The sequence below is a fragment of the Stenella coeruleoalba genome (genome assembly GCF_951394435.1).
Source record: "Stenella coeruleoalba genome assembly, chromosome: 19".
Taxonomy (NCBI): domain Eukaryota; kingdom Metazoa; phylum Chordata; class Mammalia; order Artiodactyla; family Delphinidae; genus Stenella; species Stenella coeruleoalba.
In genome coordinates, this window is record NC_137165.1 from 33,141,144 (window position 1) to 33,160,431 (window position 19,288).

At 54.4% G+C, this 19,288-nt stretch overlaps 1 protein-coding gene across 3 annotated transcripts in view; it reads right to left on the reverse strand.

The window, feature by feature from the left end:
- TBX4 (T-box transcription factor 4) overlaps positions 1–16,537 on the reverse strand; it is a 32,592-nt gene extending 16,055 nt beyond the window's left edge. The window contains exons 1-4 of one of the 3 annotated variants that reach the window (XM_079905583.1): positions 16,112–16,537; positions 10,285–10,482; positions 9,414–9,508; positions 1,191–1,310 (exon numbers count right to left, since the gene is read on the reverse strand). In XM_079905583.1, the coding sequence (XP_079761709.1) occupies positions 1,191–1,310; positions 9,414–9,508; positions 10,285–10,482; positions 16,112–16,219 (521 nt within the window). In that variant the 5' untranslated portion in view covers positions 16,220–16,537. Of the gene's footprint in view, positions 1–1,190; positions 1,311–9,413; positions 9,509–10,284; positions 10,483–14,361; positions 14,508–15,135; positions 15,283–16,111 lie in introns of those variants that run through there. The other 2 variants (XM_079905585.1, XM_079905584.1) reach the window with 2 other exon arrangements.
- Positions 16,538–19,288: the final 2,751 nt, after the last annotated feature.

Genomic DNA, 19,288 nt, shown 5'->3' on the forward strand with positions numbered 1-19,288 from the left:
GCCAGAGCAGTTGATTGCCCTGCAGCCTGGGGGAGCCCAGATTCTCTGTCCCCTCTGAGAACAAATCCCCAGAGACCTGAGAAACAAATCACCGATGGTCCTATCAGACTGTCAATTTAGGGCTTTGGGGGTAAGAGGGAGGGACAGAGGAAAGAGTGCTGGGGAGGGAGAGCATTTCTGAACCTCCTGTATTTCACTGCAATAAGAAAGAGAAAGTGAGATTACAGAGACATGTGATGCTTTACTTGAAGGAATGGGGCTAATCACAAGTATGTTGTGGGGAGATTCAGGCACTGCCATGTATGTGTTATATTTACAATTTTTAAAATGTTATAAGTTTGGAGGTAGTTTCTCAGAGGATGTAGACAATTTTCAAATTGCTTGCCCCCAAAACAAACATAAGAAACGAACTGCTAGCTGTCCCCTGAGCCAGGAGCTGCTCCAGCCCAGAGACAGAACAGAGACAAGCCCTTGGCAGGACCTGGCCACCGAATCTGGCCTCCCGGGTCCAGGCTCTGCAGCCCTATTACTCATCTACCGCTGAGCCCACGTCCCGGGCTGTGGATTCATTCATCCCTCTCTCTCCCTGGGCGCTGTCCTGGGCTCTGGGGGCAGACAGGGTACTAACGGGATGGCCTCAGGAAAAGCAGCCCAGCGTTTTTGCACCCAGTCCCAGCTTGGTTTCGCCCTTCAATCTGACTGCTCTCTCCTGATGGGGGCACAGCATAAGAGGGAAACCTCTGCAGCCAAAGAGCAAATGAGCGGAGGAACAGGAGAGAGATGCCACAGCCCAGGTAACTGGGCCCCAACTATGGAATACCAAAGCCCCCAAGGAAAGTGGCTTCCATCTTCTGCCCCCCTCCCCGAGCACAGCACTGCTAGAGCCTAAACCTGCCCAGTGCTGGGGCTCATCTGTCATCCCAAAGCACAGGCACCCACCCTGTTCGTTCACAGCTGTGGGGCGAGCACAGACCCTTGAAATCCACCAGAAGCCCAAACACTGCGGCTCATTTTCAGCCAGCAGCAGGTGTGTGAACATTTGATGACCCTGTAGCCTCAGCAGGCCCGGTGCCCAAGGCTGTGGATCTGGCCAATCACTGGGACTAACTGGTAAGTCCCTGGGCCAAACGTCAGGTGGGGATGGGTGTGCGAGTGGGAAGGCGGGTGATGTGAGGGTCCCGGGTTCTTACCATTTGTTGTCACAGAACTTGTAGCGGTGGTCATCCGCGGGGACGATGTCGATCAGCAGGATGTACTTGGTCTTGGGGTTCATGCCTGTGACTTTTACCTTGTAGCTGGGGAACATCCTCCTGGGGGAAGCCGAGAGATGACGCAGAGGCGTGGACAGAGCACCAGGAGACGTGGCACAGAGCGGGCGAGGGGATAGAAGCCCTTAAGAGGCACTGCCCCTTTAGCAAGAGGTCTCGGCACTGGTCAGAGCTTTGTGACCTTGGGTAAGTTGCTTCCCTCTGTGGTCAGCCTCCCCCTCTACGAGGAAAGGGCTGCACAAGCTGCTCCCTCTGAGCCCCTGCAGTTGTCAGTCTGTGGTTGTGAGCAGCTAAAGCACAGAGACCCTGGTCAGGATGTGAGAGACGATCTCAACACCAACCAGGCTGCCTTAATTTCCCTCCTGTCTGTCATCCATACACAACGAAAGTTCTGGGGTGGGGGTGGGGGGGCATTACAGGGGCCCAGAGCAGAAGACCTGGGAGTCCCTGTCAGCTGCTTCCGTGAACAATGAGGTGCCTCCGCTGGGTCATGTCTCTATGGAAACCCCCAGGCCTCAAACCAACTCGTAGCAGAGCAGGAGTGCTGCTCGCTCTCCGGATGCCTCCTGTGTGTTTAGCAGAGGTGTTCATCCCTGTGAATGCCTTGCCTGGGCCTGTGCGCACTAACTGGGTGTCGGGGAAAGTCAGCCTAGGAGCCCTGAGGAGTAGAGCATGGATTCTAGAACCTCCCTGCCGTGGTCCACAGCCTGGCCCCACCACTGACACACCATGCTGCCTTGGCCAGCTTGCTTGGATCTCTCTATGCCTTGGTTTCCTTATCTCTAAAATGGGACTACCAATCTTATAGGTTGCTGTGTGGATTAAATGAGTCCAGTTACAGCTCTTACCACTGACCCCCACTGCACTCCTTCCTCTGCAGACCAGTGGTATGACCTACCTCTATGAAAATAGAGTCAGCAAAAAAGCAGAAAGTTTTCCAGGTCCTGCAGCCCATGATGAAACTGTCCAGGACCCTGAGGCTCAGGCAACATTCTAGAGAAGAGCTTCCTCAGACCCCTCAGCACACCAAACATACAACAGCATGTACCCATACCTGCGGGGTACCCTCCCCTGGTCACCAGGTCCCTGACACCGGACTTCCTCAGAGGGGAACTTCCTCAGTCCTCCTCAGATGCTCCCACCCCCTCCTAGCTGATCTCCCCCAAAGATGTCCCCAAGAGAGAGGCAGAAGCCAAACCTAACTGAAGACACTAAGGCCACTGGGAGCCAAATCCCCTGAGCGGGTAGAAGCCCAGGCAGCTCTGGGAAAGCCATCAGGGGGTCCTCCGGCTCTCACGAAGCTGAGAGACAGCACGGGAACCCTCAGGAGAAGCTGTCCTAAACACCTCAAACAGATGACTGGAGTCTCCCATTTTGTCGACAGGGAACCAGCTTACCTTGACAGAGCAGGGCTTCCAGAGGGATCCAGGCCCCCACAAGGTGGCAGACCCTACAGCAAGCCCAGGCCAGGACCCTGAGGTGGAGGGTGCCCCAGCCCGTGCACCCTCTCTCGCTGGAGGGCAGGCCCATGAGTGCTGCAGTGGGCCAGGGGTGCGGGAGCTGTGTGACCATGTGTGCGCACGAGCACATGTGCTTGCGTACACGGTGGAGTGCGCGCGTGTGCGCCTGGAGAGAGTGCGCGTTTATGAGTCTAGCGGCAAGTCTAGGGACTCATAAACCGTGTGGAAGAATTTGTCTCAGATGTCAATTGAAAGCGTTTTCAAATGTCCACCCAACCCCCTCCCCAGGAACCCAATGCTGCCTCCTGCTTACCAGCCCCCTGCCCAGCCGGCCCTGGGGCACAGCTGGAGCCTGTACCACCCGCTTCCTGGCCCAGCCTCTCTCCAGGTGGGCCTAAGGCTGAAGGAGAGGGAGGCAGCAGTTTGCTCAGTTCCCACCTCCCTGGGGGAAGGCCAAGAATCCCGTCCCCTGCAGGCTATCATTTTGTAACTGCTACAGAAACAGCCACAGAGCGGGGCAGCCCCGGCTGGGCTTGGGGTTGGCCTGGTACCAGTGCCCTGCACTCATCCTGCTTCTCCTATAATCACTGCAGGTGGCGACAGCAGAGGGCAGGCACAGCTTCCCCCCGCTCCCCCCAGCCAGCGTCCACAAAGGGGGCCAGGAGAAAACTGCTCGCTGCCACTTCAACGGTCTTCATAACCTAGGCTGAGAGGGGGGTACGGGATCCTGCCCTTGCCCTTCTACCCGCTACTGTACTTCACCACAGCGGCTCAGGAGGCCAGGCGGACATGACTAGTGCTTTGGAGAAGGCTGGCAAGGAGCCTGTCCTCGGCCTCCCAAGGCATGGGGCTGGTGTCCCATGATTTGGCCTCTCCTGGAAGCTGACCGTGGACCAGATTCCTGACGGATAACCGCCTCCAGGAGGTTTTAAGGAAGTTGGGGCAGGGAAGGAAGGTGTCTCCTAGCCACTGCCCTGCCTTTCCCTCTTCCTAGGGCAACTGCCCTCAGAAATCAGGAGGGACGATGAGATCTGTGGTTTGAATGGGGAGCTCAAAAGTCCTCTGTTCCAGGCTGAGCTGGCCTGAGCTGGCCAGCTGAGCACCGCTGCCTTCATGGAGACAGGTATCTCCGTCTCTGTTAGCGTCCAGTTTGGTGGCTGCTTCTGGGCCATGGAGAACACACCCAGTGGGGACCCTGGGCACTATCATTTCCCCACCTAGCGGGCTGCAGAGGATGAAGGTCCTGCCTGGTGTGCGGGAAAGGCTACGTGTGCAGCTGAAGCACACACTCCTCCAGCCTCGCAGGCCTCCTGCCCGAGCTGAGGGCATCTGCCCTTGGTTCCAGAGGGTCCAAGGTTGGAGCCGAGAGGCCTGGCATGGGAGTGTTCACCAGGAGGGCAGGCCTCAGGAAGCTGAACTGGGAGCTGTGGCTTCCTCTGCGCTCACCCCGCCCTGTAAAGGTCTTCTCTATTGAAACAGATGAAACCATAGAGTGAGTTGTAAATTGCTTCTGTGATTTAGGACCAAAAGAAAATGTACCTGAAAACCATCACCTATGGGGGGGGGGGGCGGAAGTGAACACCTCAGTGGGACAGGGAGGGAGGGCCAAGCAGGGAAGTAGTGACTGCACAGCCCGTACCCCACTCAGCCCTGCCACCGGCCAGCGCTGGTGACCGTGAAGCCCTGGCTCCCTGTCCTCAACACCCGGCAGCCACCCAGACCCCTGCTCGGTGCGCCCCTCCGCACCCCTTCCCCGTGCCCTGCGTGCCTTCTCTCTGCGGCCCTGGCGCCCTCTCCCGGCTCTGGTTCCCCGCCCGCCTCGGACTCCTGGTCCGCAGGCATCTGGGGCGCTCCCGGCCCCCGCGGAAATTGCTCCGCCAGGGAATAAACAAGCCGCCTGCCCCGCCGGCCCCGGGAGGAGATGAAAGCCGGGGGGGTCTCTCCTCTGATCATGAAACAGGCTCTGAAAGGGTGCGGGCGTGGGGACTTATCTACTTCATACTCGGAAATGGTTTTAGAATGAACTGCTAAGATAAGCTTCCTTGGACGTTTCTCGGTGTTGGAGGCTTGCGGGGCGCCGGGCAAGGGTTTGGGGCATTTTGATTTTGGCAACAAACCCGTAAAGACGCACTGAGAGAGAGGCCAAGTAAGTTTCAACTGGGCTCAGAGAGCCGCGGGGCACCCGGTCCCGGGCCAAAGGGGTGGCCAAATTCAAGGTGCTGACCTATTCACTCCCCACCAATCCAAGGGGGTGGGGGGCAGGAAAGAACGAACCGAGGAGACCCACCAGATTCTCTCCAGTTAGCAGAGCCCCCCAACCCCAAATCCACCACACCCCCGGCTTCCTCAGGGGGATCCGGAACCCCAGGAGCGGCTATATGTGCCTTCCCTGAAATGTAGGTGCAAAACCAAATCGAAGGGGTGAGAAGTCTGGAGAGGGGATTCGAGGTGGGGAGAGGCGGTGACTGGGAGGGCAGACAAGAGGGATTCTGGGGGCCGGTAACGTGCTGTTTCTTTATCTGGGTGGTGCTAACACCAGTGTGTTCATTTTGTGAAAGTCTGTAGAGCTGTACGATCAAGATTTGTTCACTTTTCTGCAGAAAGGTTCCACTTCAATAAAATTGATATTAAAAAATTATATGTGTGTGTGTATATATCATAAATACGTGTACACAAACACATACAGAGGCCCGTGGAGGCCAGAGTTTGAAAGGAAAGGGATGCAGGAAAGGGTAGGGGTCCACAGAAAACCCCATCCATTTTCTATCCCTAGTGTCTTGGGGTCTTAAAGAAGAATTCTGGGTGTGTTGGAAAGAGGCCAGGGCCTAGCAACTAAGGCTAAGTTTGGGGGTGGGAGGTAGGGGTGCCGTCTCTACTGAGACCAAAGCTTTTGTGGCCAAATGGTTTCTGAGAGCAATGACAGAGCTACGTAATTTATTTCCACTTTACACACACACAGAGTTTTCTACTTCACTCAAAGCATTTTTAAGAAATACTTTCCCTGAGGTGGGGGGCAGGAGAGAGGGTGTGTGGAATGGATGCTGTTTTGGAAGGCCAGTTGCTTCTCTCAGATTTTTTTGAAGACACTTCCTTCTGATAGACTTTTGCTTTCAGAAAATACTTTAGAAAGAGATCAAAGCACTCTCTCCCCAACCCACTTTCCCAGTGTCTTCAACCCTTACTTCTCTTATCACCCACGCCACTGGGCTCTGACGCTCTGTATACAGAGCAAGGGCAACTGGCTTTGAAGCCCCGGATTAAGCCGGGCCAAATCCTTGCCTCAGAATAACAAACAATACAGGTTCAACAGGAGTTCTCATCAGTAGTTCATTTTTCAAACACAAATTCACTGTCACTAACACAAGCAACATTGAACTCAACAGGCTATGAAGGCTGATAGTGGAGATTTATCTGGTGGCAAAACCATGACCTAGGAGTAGAGCAGTCAGACGGTTAGGAAATTTTCATATTGGGGAGGTTTATATTTAAATTTTGTAGAGCTCACTTTTATCTGTGTTTGGGAGAAAATGCAGTTTCTCACATGTATCAAGCTTGGCGGGGATGTGAGGAAGCAGAGAGGGCTCTGTTCTCTGCAGTTAAGGGCATAAACTCTCTGGGTGCAGGGGCCTAAGAGAGACAGAGACTGGCTAGGGAAGGCTGTGGCCCCATTATATACCTGACATCAGGGGACCCCGAGCGTTCAGAAATTGATGGCTTGAACTGCGGCTGGCATGTTAGTCACCAGCTCAAGTTGTTTGAGAATTCAAAATCACTATCCAATGAAGGGGACCTTTTTTTCCTTTGGCCTTCAGCTCTTCGGGGCTTAAGGCAGAGGCTTGTGACTAAGGACTCATACTGGCTTGAGAACATTCGGGCTCCTTTTCTCCAGCCCCCGCCCCCCCCACCCCCACCATGCCTCCACCGGCCAACCAGAGAGCAATCACGCCCCTAACCAGCCAGGGTCCCTAGGGCAGAGCAGCAACTCCACCTTGCGCAGGTCCCCATAAACAAGCAGTCAAGGGAATTTCTCAGTTAGGGGCTTGTTCTGGGGGGAGGGGCATCATTGCTTGGCTTGCGTAGACCTGGCAGCTGCCTAACTCTGCTTCTATGGGCAAGGGCCAAATGCCCTCCCTTCTCAGGGGTTGGGTTTATGTTCTCTTGGTTCTCCTCCAGCTCAAGCGGTCTAGGAATCTATGATTCAAGGTTCAGGAGAAATGTCCAGGCCATCTGCTGAGAAATAGAAGTGTCCCAGGAAGTTGATGGTAGAGACACAAAGAAGAGGACAGGGAGAGGCATTGGACAGGACGCTGAAGGGCCACAAGCCCGAGCAAAGCACAGTGCATTCCAAGGCTGCCATGGGAAGGAGGCAGCGGGGAGGAGGGGGACACGGGGTCAGAGCGGTGAAAGTGGTCTCTGAAGCCAGTGGGCAGCTACGCAGGAGAAAAAGGGTGTGTGAGAACCGTGCAGGCAGGGGATAAGGCTAGTGATTTTCCTAAGGACTAGACCTGGTGCAAGGATAACTTTCTGCCAGGGAAAGACTGTGATGAATCCCTAATGGGCCACCATCGTCATGGTCATTTAAAAATTATTATCATCATTCCCTGAGGCCTGCCTCTAAGCCTCTAGGGATGTGCCTCTTCTGTCACTAGGATCAGGCACAAATATCTGCCTGAAGCCCGTCACCTCTGGAAATGTGTGTGTGTGTGTGCGCGCGCATGTGTGCGCTCGCGTATGTGTGTTGGGGAAGGGAGGGAGGAGGACCCATGCAGGTGCAGGAAACCCCACTGAGGAGAATCACAAATGCCTTGTTTAAAATGGCAGGGGCCACGCATGCCCAAAGAACATGCTGGTTCATTTTCAAGAGACAAGGTTATTTCTGCTGCCTCAAGATGGAAGTTCTGGATCCTTCTCTTCTTTTCTTCTCTACATCCCAGCAGTAACAAGAAATAAATCCCCTCTTCACACCTATAATCCGCTCAACAATTTACCAAGCACTGCTCATAAGGCCCCTGGTTTGAGTCTCACAGTAACTGAAAAAGGAAGGATGGCAGGTAGGTCTGCAGTCACCATCCTGTTTTACCTGACACCTCTGAGCCACAGGAAGCTTGGGGACTAGCCCAAGTGCACCCAACTAGGCAGAGGCAGGCCTTGTGACACCTGATCCCCACTGTCCTCAACGACCGTTCCCCCACCAGGTTCCCCAGTGCATCCCGGGTTCCCCATCCCCAAAATGCAGCAAACTCCAGTCCAGACATTTCCTTGTTCCTTCCCCCGATAGAGGCCCTGGGTGGCCCTGCCACCTCCCTGACTTAGGCAAGAGGGCAGCCGAGTGCCCAGACCCCCTCCCCCAACAAAACAAAGGAAAATTTGCAAGGCCTCTCAGTAAGCAGACTGGAAGGACCCAGCAAACTGCCAGCTTTTTGTTTCCTCTGACCCATCATTCCCTAAGCAGTTCAGCAGAGCTCTCTAAAAAGTAGAACAAAACGCTGAGTAAATGCCAGACATTTCTCTAATTATGATGAACAGTATTCGCTAGCATTTATTGTGTGCTTACATGTGCCAGGAGCTGTGCTAAGGGCTTTACATGCAACTGTATAAAGAAAAACCTATTATTTTACAGATGGACATGAGGAAAGGGCATAGACTCTAAAGTACCTGGCCTGAGGGTGGCACAGATGGAAGCAGGTGAGTGGAACGGGTAGCCTACCCCCACCCCAGGTCTGACTCCCCCTCCCCGGCCCTTGAAGCTTCACCACCTTATTCCTCAGAAAACCCAACTACGGGTCCAGTGTCAGATAAAGGGACATTTTCACACCTAAACTGTACCCCGGGAACCAAAATCCAGTGTGAGTTTGTAGAGGAGGCAGAGTAGGGGGGAGAACGTTTCTGAACCTGAACCTGAACCTTCCAGCTTCTCCATCTGCAGCCATCTCCCTTCACCTGGTAACCGCTCTCCTTGCGATTCCAACCCCACCCAGGGTGCACCGCCCCAGCGAATCTCTCCATCATGCCCCGTTCTGCATCTTCCTCCTCTTTCCCTCTCCTCCAGGCTCTCTCCCACAGACACCAGCACATTTTAAAGATGGTTCCACTTTATAAATCATCCCTCTCTGGCAGCCACCCGAGGGCTACTCCCCGAACAACACACACACACAGGGCCCAACGGTGCCTTCCCCTTGGCCGAGGAGGGTGCTGGCAACTGGTGGAGCGGCGCCCGTGGGATGAGAGGCTTGGGGTTCGAGCTGCCCCGGGAAAAGCAATGGAAATAGGAAAACGTGGTCCCATTACCCTTTCCTCAGTCTGTTGAGGGGCATCTCCGGGTCCCCAGTCAATACAATCCTGAGAAACCCAGCAGCTCCCCAAAAGGAGGAGGACAAAGCAGCCCCCCAGGGGCCAAAAGTGCTGGAGCGGGGACCTCCAGCAACGCGACCCTGTTTGCGTTTCATTTGCATATCACTGCCCCTCCCCTCCCTCCATCCCGTGCCTCTCGATTGTGGTGTAGCCCCCCGCGGGCTTCCGAGGTCAGTTCTGATGCTGTGGCGGGACTTGGAGCTAAGGCCAGAATGGCGAAGGGGACTCCAGTCGCCCCCTGGGTTGAAGACCGAGAGGACTGCTGAGGGAGCCCCTGGGGCTCCCCACTGCCCCCATCCGTCATCCCCACCCCCGAAGTAAAACCAGCGCTGACCTGCCCGCCTTGGTGATGATCATCTCGGTGCCCGCCTCGTGAAACTTCTTCCAGAGCTCCTTCTCATGCAGGCCCACCTTGATGTTCTCGATAGTCTAGGGATGGGAGAGAGGGGACTTGTGTCGCCCTGCCCACGGCTCCACGCGGAGCCATCAGAAAGGGGAACACAGACCCAAGGGACCATGCAGGACACTGCCAGCCCCAGGTGCCCACGCCTCGAGATGTCGTTTCAAAAAATTATTCTGTACCACTGGTGAATTTTTAAAAATTTAATCAGTGGCTGAAATCCCCTTCTTCGGAGCTGCATCTACAGACGGGCCCGCAGAGGACACACTAACCGACCGTGCCAGGGTAGATGACACACTCTTGCACAAACATAAACACTGCACGTGGCCCGACATAGCCACAGGCTTGCGGGCAGACACACCAACACAGGATGGGCACACACACCCTCGGCCAGAGGCGCGCACCCGCAAACACCTCCTGCGGACCCGCACAGGCAGAGGGCGTGCACATGGTCACGGTGGTGTCCCCTAGGCCTCGGAGCTCGGCGGCGGCTCCCGCAAGCACCCGGCCAGGGGCTACTCACCCCGCCTGGTCCCAGGCTTTTGTCCCCGCCCTCTCAGGGTCGTCGGAGCTGGACTGTTTTCCTGGGCTCGCTCCGGCGCGGGCTCCCCTCCCCGGCCTGTCTCAGAGCAGCCTCAAGGGCTCGAGGTGGAGGAAGGACGAAGGGCAGAAGGCGAGCCCTGCCCAGGGGAGCGCGAACAGGCAGACAGTCCTGCCCGCAGTGGGGCGGTTGACAGACACAGGCAGCCCTGCAGACAAACCGACGCCCGACCTCCACCCGACGGCCTGCCCGGCCCGGCCCTACCTGCTCGGCGGCGGCAGCGGTGGCGATGTTGGCGCCGGGGCCCGGGGGGCTGCCAAGCGCGGCTCCGCTGAGGCCCGGCGCGGCCAGCGCGGGCTCGGGGGCGTTGGCGGCGTTGGCGGCGCTGGCCTCGCCGAGCACCGAGCCCGGGGCCCGGAAGGCCTCCTCGCTCTCCGACAGGCCCTTATCCTGCAGCATCTCCTGTGGGCACAGCACACGCGAGTCATATGCCCATGTCCACACGCGCCCGAGACCCGGCAGCCCTGGAGCCGAGCCGCGGGTGGCGGTGGGGGGTGCTTCGGGCACTGCTGGGAGGCCGCCCTGATGCACGTGGACCCCGCCCCCTCCCGAGCTGGAGGAGGGAGAATAGCGCGGTCAGGACCCTCGCCTCCTCCCTCTGGGTCTGGACCTGGGAGGGTTTGTGTGCGGTTCCAGGTCCTCCTGCCCTGGGTGTGGGGCTGTGTGACGAGTAGGTCTGGGGGAAGGACCGCCCTCTCAGCATTGCCCCAGCTGCACCCCCAGTGCGTCCTCCTGCTGGGCTCCAGTGGACCCTGGAGCCTGAAGTCTGGGTCTTTTTCGTCTGTTCCTAATAACTGGGGTCCAGGCTCACTCTTGGCCCAGGGCAGCCAGGACACCTTCTGGGTAGGGAGGAGAGGAGAGTCAGCCCAGGAGGGCAGGGCCTGGGCTCCCAGGGCTCCACAGTGGCAGAGAGGGCCTTCGGCTGAGCGGCCTCTCAGGCTCCTGGTCACTCATCTGCCCAAACCCACTCCCTCAGACAGCAGTCAGGTAGAGGCTTCCTGAACCAAAGGTTTTCCTTCCTGTACGTTCCCACTCCCTCAGATGCCTGTGTGGCACCCACGCAGGCACCCACGTCCTCACACACAGACACAGCACCTTCTCATAGCCTACAAGTCACCCAAGTAGCCACATTTTCCTAGGGCCACTCTGATTCAGGCCCCGAACTCAGCCAGGGGCCACCCCAGCCTTGCCCTCACATGCACACTGGCTGGCTCACTCACTCACACTTTAGATTTTAGCTTCAAAGGGCTCTGCTTTGAGGCAAAGGACTCAGACCCTTCCCAGCTAAGGACCAGGCCAGTTGAGTCCAGTTGACAGGCACAGCCTAGTCCTGCCCCAGGGCACAGCTACCCTTCCCCAAGCGACTAGGACTATTCACATGCCTGCTCATGTGCCTGCTTCCTTCTGGAAGCTGGTCCTGGGATATCAGGATGAGAGTCCCGCCTGCAAGGACCTGCCTGTCCTGCCTCATCGTGGGTGCAACCCTGCGTTATCCCTGCTTCTCCTTTCCACCTCCTAGCTCTTCTCCCTTCATGTGGATCTGGGCAAGTTCTGGGGAGGCTTTCTAAATGTCTGCCTGCCTTTCTTGCAGCTGAATGTTCCCTCTTTCTCCCCCTATCTTCTTTCTGTCCTCTCCTGGCTCTCCCTGGGCATTCCAAGGCCCAGGTCCCTCACCACTGGCCTCCCATCCCAGGCCTAGACATGGGCTCCCAGGGCCTCACAAAGTAAACAAGCCAAGTGCAACCGAGGAGATAAAAAGGGGCCGGGGCCAGTTGGGGCTGGGAAAAGCCCATAAAGATAAGGCTGACAGGCGGGTCGGTCCTCCAGCCACAGGCACTGAGGAGGAAGACTCGCCGGGCATGGCCAATGCCAGCACCGGCCGTGGGCCACATGCGGGTTCCGGGGCCGAACCTGGAAACCCAGGAGACCCCAGGCAAGGGGACATTGTGCAACGGGGGTAGTTGTGCGCTCTGGCCCAACGCGCTGGTTCCAACTATATCTGGGGTCAGCCGGGATGGGCACCCGCAATCCGCTGGTCCAGATGCTGCGGCCCGCGGGGCCAGGAGGGGCCGCCTGGCCTGATGCTGTCTTGGCCACTAGGTCCTCTGCGGACACTTGTCACACCCGGAGCTGTGCAGCGGCTCCCCGCGACTTGCGCCGCGCGCTCTCAGTCCTGCCCGGTGCTGAGCACATCCGCGGCCGGCGTCCACTGACGCCAGTCCCACCGCTACCACGCGGGACAAGGGCTGCGTTGGGCTTTCATTCCCCAACTCGAGGTTCGCCTCTTCCTTTTCTCTCCGCCACGCAGCCACATCCCGACATCGCGAAGATTCGCCTTCGCTGGAGCTCCCCGCTCGTTCCTTTTTCTTCCCGCCCGGCACGGCCATCCCCGCTGTCCGGTCCCGTCGGACCCCGAGCCCCGGCGCGCTGGGACGCCAATAGAGCGGGTCCCGCACCAGCCGGGGTGCGCGGCCCGCGCTCGCCCTTCTTCTGGAGCCCTCGGCGGACGCGGCCGGCCGGCTCCGCGCCCTGTGCGCTCAGGTCCGTCACTTTCAGTTGACTCGTTTTTTTAAGAAGAACAGCATTTTTCTTTTCATTTCTAGATTACTGGTGATACTTTTCTCGCACTGGGGGAATTGTTAATTTTTTATACTATTTTAATTATCTCTATTATCAGAGTAGTATTCTGGTCAATTCAATAACATTAAGACTACTTATTCTATCACACAAGCTATTAGTACATGTTATTTTTAATACTGTATGGTTTAAGTACTGGTTTGATTTGTTAATTCATCATTATCAAATATGTTGTTATTGCTTTCCTGTCACTGCTCCATCATTCTAGGGCCTCCTGGCACATTCGTAATACTATTACTAAAACCTAGGCAATTATTAAATATAGTCTTCCAATAGGTCATGTTAATCTCTCATTATTTTTATTTTTACTCTGTATCCCTGAAATGTTTCCGTGCTGCCTCCTCAGTCTCTGTTTGTACTTTGTCACAGTTTCAGTAATTTATTTACCATAACTTGTAGTATTATTGTTCTCAATATTCACATTCATTTCCTTCATGTCCTTATAATACTTCTCGTTATTTTACCATTATTTGTTTTGTTAGGATTGTTCATAATACTCCAGGTATTCTTCATCACATCGTTACAATATCTTGTTACTTTGTCATTATTTGTAATGTTATGGATCTTAATTCGCTACTTATTTTTCAATGCATCATTACTTCTTGTTACTTTGTCATAATTTGTAATATTGTTGTAGCTCTTAATACTCTGTTTTCTCATCACATTGGTACAATACTTATTACTCTACCATTATTTATAATGTTGTTGGGACTATTAAAACCTTGGTCATAAATTGTCATATTACTCCAGTAATTCTTGTTGCTGTCTTTATTTATATTACTATTGTTCTTAAGATTTTGGTTAACATTTATTTTAATAATTCACTATAGTATCAATAATAAATTATATGATAGTATTCTGTCAATACTACTAATATTAGTATTTCCCTTATTAGTATTTTCATTGTTCACCTTTTTCCTACAGTTTTATCATTTTTACACTGTTACTATTTCTTATTCTATTGATTTTAATACAATAGTTCTTATCACATTGTTCCATCACTTTGTCTATGATTCTCTCAAATTTGTGATTACAATTTTCACTTGGTTTTGAGAGTGACTGTTATTTTATTGTTGTTTTAAAGTCCGAGTACTGTATTAGTTATGCCGCTTAGCCCTGCTTTTTGGGTAATTGCTCATATTTTGATAATTCTTGATCATGGATCATTATTTATATAGTATGCTCCTTGCTTTAATTTTGACGACCCTGTTGCATCAAAGGCACTGTAGTCCAGTGTTCTGATCACGAACATTTCCACATCGATATTCGCCAAGTACCTGGGCCCTCCTCCTTGGCCTTTCTTATTCTTCAAACACCAATTTCAAGGCCACCGCTCCACTTGTCTCGTCCTAACCTTGTTCCTTTGGCGCTGGCGCTGTCGTTTCTATGTTCTTGGGCCCTTAGACCCAATTCGTCCGGTTACTAGGAGGAGAGAAGGGCTCGAGCTCCGACCGCTGGGAGTCGGGCGAGGCGGCAGCCGGATTAGAAACTCTTCTCGCCGCCCTCTTGCCGCCTTGACTGTCCCCGAGGTTCTTACCCAGGTCCTGTTACTCTCCCCCTTTCCAGCTCATCCTCCCTGGTTTCGGGGTTGCCCCTCTCCCGCACTCCCGACTCACCCCCACCCACGCCGGGACCCTCACTCACCCTAACTGCGCTGCCGCATGCGTTGGCGCCTGCGGCCCGAGGTCCGCTGCAGGCTCGGGTCCGAGGAGCCCGGGTCAGCCGGGACTCCGACTCGGGGCAGCTGGGTCAGGGTTCCGCTGCCCGCCGCGCCCTCTTGGCCGGACACATCCCGGTTCTGGAGCGGGCCCTTGATCTCCGAGGCTGCACTTTGGGGCCTCAGCTCCCTCCTCCTCCCTCCCTCCCTCCCTCCGGGGCCGCACCCCCCTCCCCGCGCTGACGTCGCTGCTGTCAATCAGTCCGCGCCCGCCGCCCCCCGGGGAGGGGGCTCGAGGGTCCCCTGGCTCCATGGTCTGGGGACCCCGAGCTCGGAGTGGTCTGCCGCTCCACCAGCGCGCGGCCCGGTGCCCTCTCCGCGGCCCTCGGGCCCCGCCGGCCGGCTCGGGGTGGGAGCCCGCATGGTTTAGATTAGAGGGCGGGGGAAGAGAGGGCGAGCGGCCTGGCGGCGCCGCGCGGCTCCCACCCGAGGCTCGACAACCGGAACGGCCGGCCAGGGGCGGCGGCGCAGCCCGCACCCTGGGGCGCCGCACGCCGGGCCGGCGGGGCCGGGGCCCACTTCCAGACGGCCGCCCTCCGCCGAGCCGCAGGCCGCGGGGCCCGCCTGCCCTCACGCACCGTGGTCCGAGCCCGCTCCCGGCCGTGCCCGCTTTATTCGTGAGCCCGCTCGGCGGCCACAGCGCACACGCGCCCCACCGCCCCGCACGGCGGCTCCCGACCTTGCCCGCCTCACATTCTCACACCTCCGCGCGCCGGCCCGCGCTCGCTCCTGCTGTCGGGTTCCGGGCCCTCTCGCGACAGCCGGGCCGGGCCTCGTCTGGGACCGACTCCGCTGCTCACCGGCCCGCGCTCGTCCGGGCCCAGCGGGCAGCGGGCGCTGGAGTCTACCGCGGGGGTCACGGGTTAGGGCAGGCCCTGCGTGCGCTAGGGCGGGGAGGAGGCCGGCGGTCCGGCCTGGAGCGGCGGCGGCGGCGGCGGCGGCGGCGGCAGCGGCGGCAGCGGCAGCGGCGGCGGCGGCGGGGAGGTGCGGCGCCGGCCTGAATCCGAGCCCAGGCCCAGGCTCCGAGGTGCCAAGGCTTGGCAGAGCCTCTTGGGGAAACTGCGGACCAGGGCCAGGACTCTGCCAGCAGCTCCCCGAGATCTCGGAGGGCTGAAGAGGAAGCCCAGTGCCTGCTCCAGTCTAGGAAGCCCAGGCGGCTTCGCACTGAGCCAGACAGCCAAGGTGCCTCCGAAAGTGAGTGCCCCTCGGCCACCTGGACCTCCCGGTCCAGCCTCTGATTCCCTCTGTCTCACTTATCTCTTTTTCTCTGTGTCTGACTCTACCTCACCACAGGCTCCTGCAGCTGCACAGGCACACAGACCCATGTGGACCTCAGCCCATGCCCAAGCCTCACAGCCTGTAACATGCCCAGAACACTGGGGCCAGGATAGGTCTGCCTGCCCACCCATCTGCAAAGGCCCCAGAGTCCTCTGTCAATAGGATTCCCAGATTAGCCCCTCACTTCTCAGCATGGGCTGTATCCCTGCCTCCATGGTGTCCCAGCCTCTCCAATCAGCCTCTGTTCCTTTCCAGATTCTGACCTCAAAATCAGATCGACGGGAACAGGACAGAGAAAATCCTGGATGGCTCTGTCCCTTTTATAATGCTAGGAAATGGAAAGCCAGAATCAGTGCTTTCCCCAGAACCCTGCACACAAAGGGGGAAGCAGAACACCACCTCAGAAAAGCCAGCTGCTGCTGTCAGGAGCCTGTAACCCAGCTCCACAAGGGCCCACTGCTCAAGAATCTTCATCTCCCCCAGCAGTACCAGATCCCACTGCCTCATCTTCCCTTCATGACTTGTCTCATGGAGTCCCAAACCAGGAAGGGGAAGTAAGGTCTAAGAGGGGTGGAGAAGCTGAATCCTCCCCCAATCCTGCCTCCTCCTGGTGTGGAGAAAGGGAAGGCCCTGGTGTTTCAGGAGACGCCTGGGGAGTCATGTTTCCTGTGTTAGGGAGAACTGGATGACATGCCCACTTCTGCGCCCAAGCCCCCTCCCATGCCCTCTCCAACAGCCTGGAGGGAAATCCCTTGCAAGTAAATAGCGTACAGACCAACCAACTACTGTGTGGAATGGTGAACAGGGAGGGCAGTGAATCACCAGTTACCATGGGAAAACTAGACTTAGGCCAGACTCTGGAAAGAGTTTGATGACAGCCACTGGAGGAAGTTCATAATAAGACCATCTAAGGTAGCTCTTTAAAAAAACTAGAGTGGAAACCTCCTATGAGTGCAAGGCTTTCTGGAGACTCATGAGAGATAATCCAAATCAAAACTGACAGTTCATGATGATGTGGAGAAATGCGATATTGAAGAGACAGGCAAGGTTTGGGTGATGAAAAGGAAGGGGTGGGGGGGCTTCCCTGGTGGCGCAGTGGTTGAGAATCCACCTGCCAATGCAGGGGACACAGGTTCGATCCCTGGTCCAGGAAGATCCTACATGCCGCGGAGCAACTAAGCCCGTGCGCCACAACTACTGAGCCTGCATGTCGCAACGACTGAAGCCCGTGCACCTAGAGGCTGCGCTCCACAACGAGAGAAGTCACCGCGATGAGAAGCCCGCGCACTGCAACAGAGAGTAGCCCCTGCTCGCCGCAACTAGAGAAAGCCTGCGCGCAGCAACGAAGACCCAACACAGCCAAAAATAAGTAAATAAAATAAATAAAAAAATAAGAAAAGGAAGGGGCAAACCAGCCAGCAATTGAGCAAGAAAAGAGCGGAGGTTATGTACACAAATTCTCCATTAGTAGGATGGAATACATTATTTTATTGATTCTAAGACACACATTTTTCGCATTTTGACATCTCTGAAATTAGGATGCATCTTAACATCAATGGTGTGTCATAGTTTAAGTAGCAGGGTTTTTTTTTCTTAGTGGTACATAAAATAATAGAATAGCATACAATTGATGAAGTATAGTATTTGCTGATAAATGGCCTGTGGCGAAAGGAAAAAGACCAATTTTTCCCCCAAGAATTATTTGAGGAGTTCAAAGTACAAAAACTCTCCTCAACTAGCTAAGTAAATAGTTGACCATAACCAAGCATCTATCACACCAACTTGGGTTGCTTAGGGGAAAGGTCTCAGATTTGGTGTAGACTGGCCTTGGTTTTGAAATCTGGTTCTGAAATCTTAGCAGCTGTATGACCTTGAGCAAGTCCCTTGACACCTACATAAAATGGGGATAATCGCACAATCTACTAGCTATTCGTGAGATTTGGCTAAGTCAATACATGTAAATGCCTGGCATGTGGTAGGTAGATAATAAAGGTTAGTTCCCAAATATTTTTAAAATTAATTTTACCCCACCTCTTTCCCAAAAAGGCTTGAGGTGGTTTATAACCAAAATAAGCTAATAAAAATACAAGTAGAAAGACAAAGTAGGGTCAAGGAAAAAGGAGAAAGAATATATGCTATCGCTAAGTGTTGACAAAGTTGCTATAATTGAGAGACAAATCTGGCTTACTAGCAACAGGGCAAAATGGTAGTTCTCCATTTCAGAAATGTGGAAACACTATTTCCTTGGTGAAGGATGGGGGGAAAAACTTTACTCTGGCCCTAAATTTTAAAGTAGCTTCTCATGTAAATGTTATTCTTATATCTTTACAGTGTTTTATCATTTACAAAGTTCATAGCTACTATCTCATTTGATGCGGTATTAACTCCGTTTTATCTCCATTTTATGGATTCATTCACCCAAAGAAATATTTATCAAGTACTTACTATGTGCCAGACACATAAACAAGAGGAAAGGCCAACTAACCATTCTATTAATTAGTTAGCCAGCTGATGAGCTAACCAGTTACTAACTGCAAATTCACTAACAAATGACCTACAAATGTACTAATTAATCACCTATATAATCAGTTCCAAAGGGAGCAGGGGCTACAGGATAAGCTAGAGAATCCCAGTCAGTACAATAAGGTGGCTTGTCCAGAACCCAGGGTGGGTTTGGTTGAAGATGATTACTTGAGTTGGCACCATACTGTAGTAAAAAGCAATTACATTTTTTTTTTAAATCCTAGGTTTTGGAGAATTTAATAAATACCAATGTCAAGCCCCAACCCTGACCAACAGAGTCAGAATCTCTGAGAATAGAGCCGAGGTTGAGAACCACTGTTCTGTGCCAATCATGGAAATCCTGTTCCATGCTCTCATAGACTCCCTTCCTTGTAGCTAGGAGTGGTCATGTGACCCAGTGTTGGCCAATGAGGCCTAAGCAAAAGACTGGCGAGGAGAAAGGATGTGGAGAATTTTTTGCTTTCTTGAAAAAGGGGAAGACATAGTCTTCTTTTCCCCTGTGGATGAGATCCTTGGAGTTCTCACTCTCTAGAGACCTTGAGGCAAGAAAGATAAAGGCCAATATGCTAAGGATATCAGAGCAAAAAGAAAGCGTCTGGGTTCCTGATGGCATCACTGAGCAGGTAAACCTGCTCTTGTAATGTGAGAAGAAATAAACCCTATTTCTTTACATCATTGTTAGTCTGAGTCTCTGTTATTTACAGTCTTACTCCTGAGGCATATGCAAAGGTCCAGCTCAGTGCTGAGTGAGTCCTTGGGCATTTCATAGTGAAAGATACATATCTTAGTGTCCATATGTGTTCTTATGCTCGTGCACATACCTTCTCATTCAAATCCAGGAAAGAACATCCCTCCACACTGCCTTCCCAGCCATGTTATTCTATGTGTGTTATAATCTAAGGCCTGGGATCCTTAGTAAGTCCCCCGAAGAGGAAAGATGGGTGAGGCAGCAGGGACTTCACCTGTCCCCTGTGGCTTTATTGTTACCCACTAACCCCAAATCTTGGTTCCAGATTCCCCAGCCCACATCCCATTGAGATGATCAAACTCAGG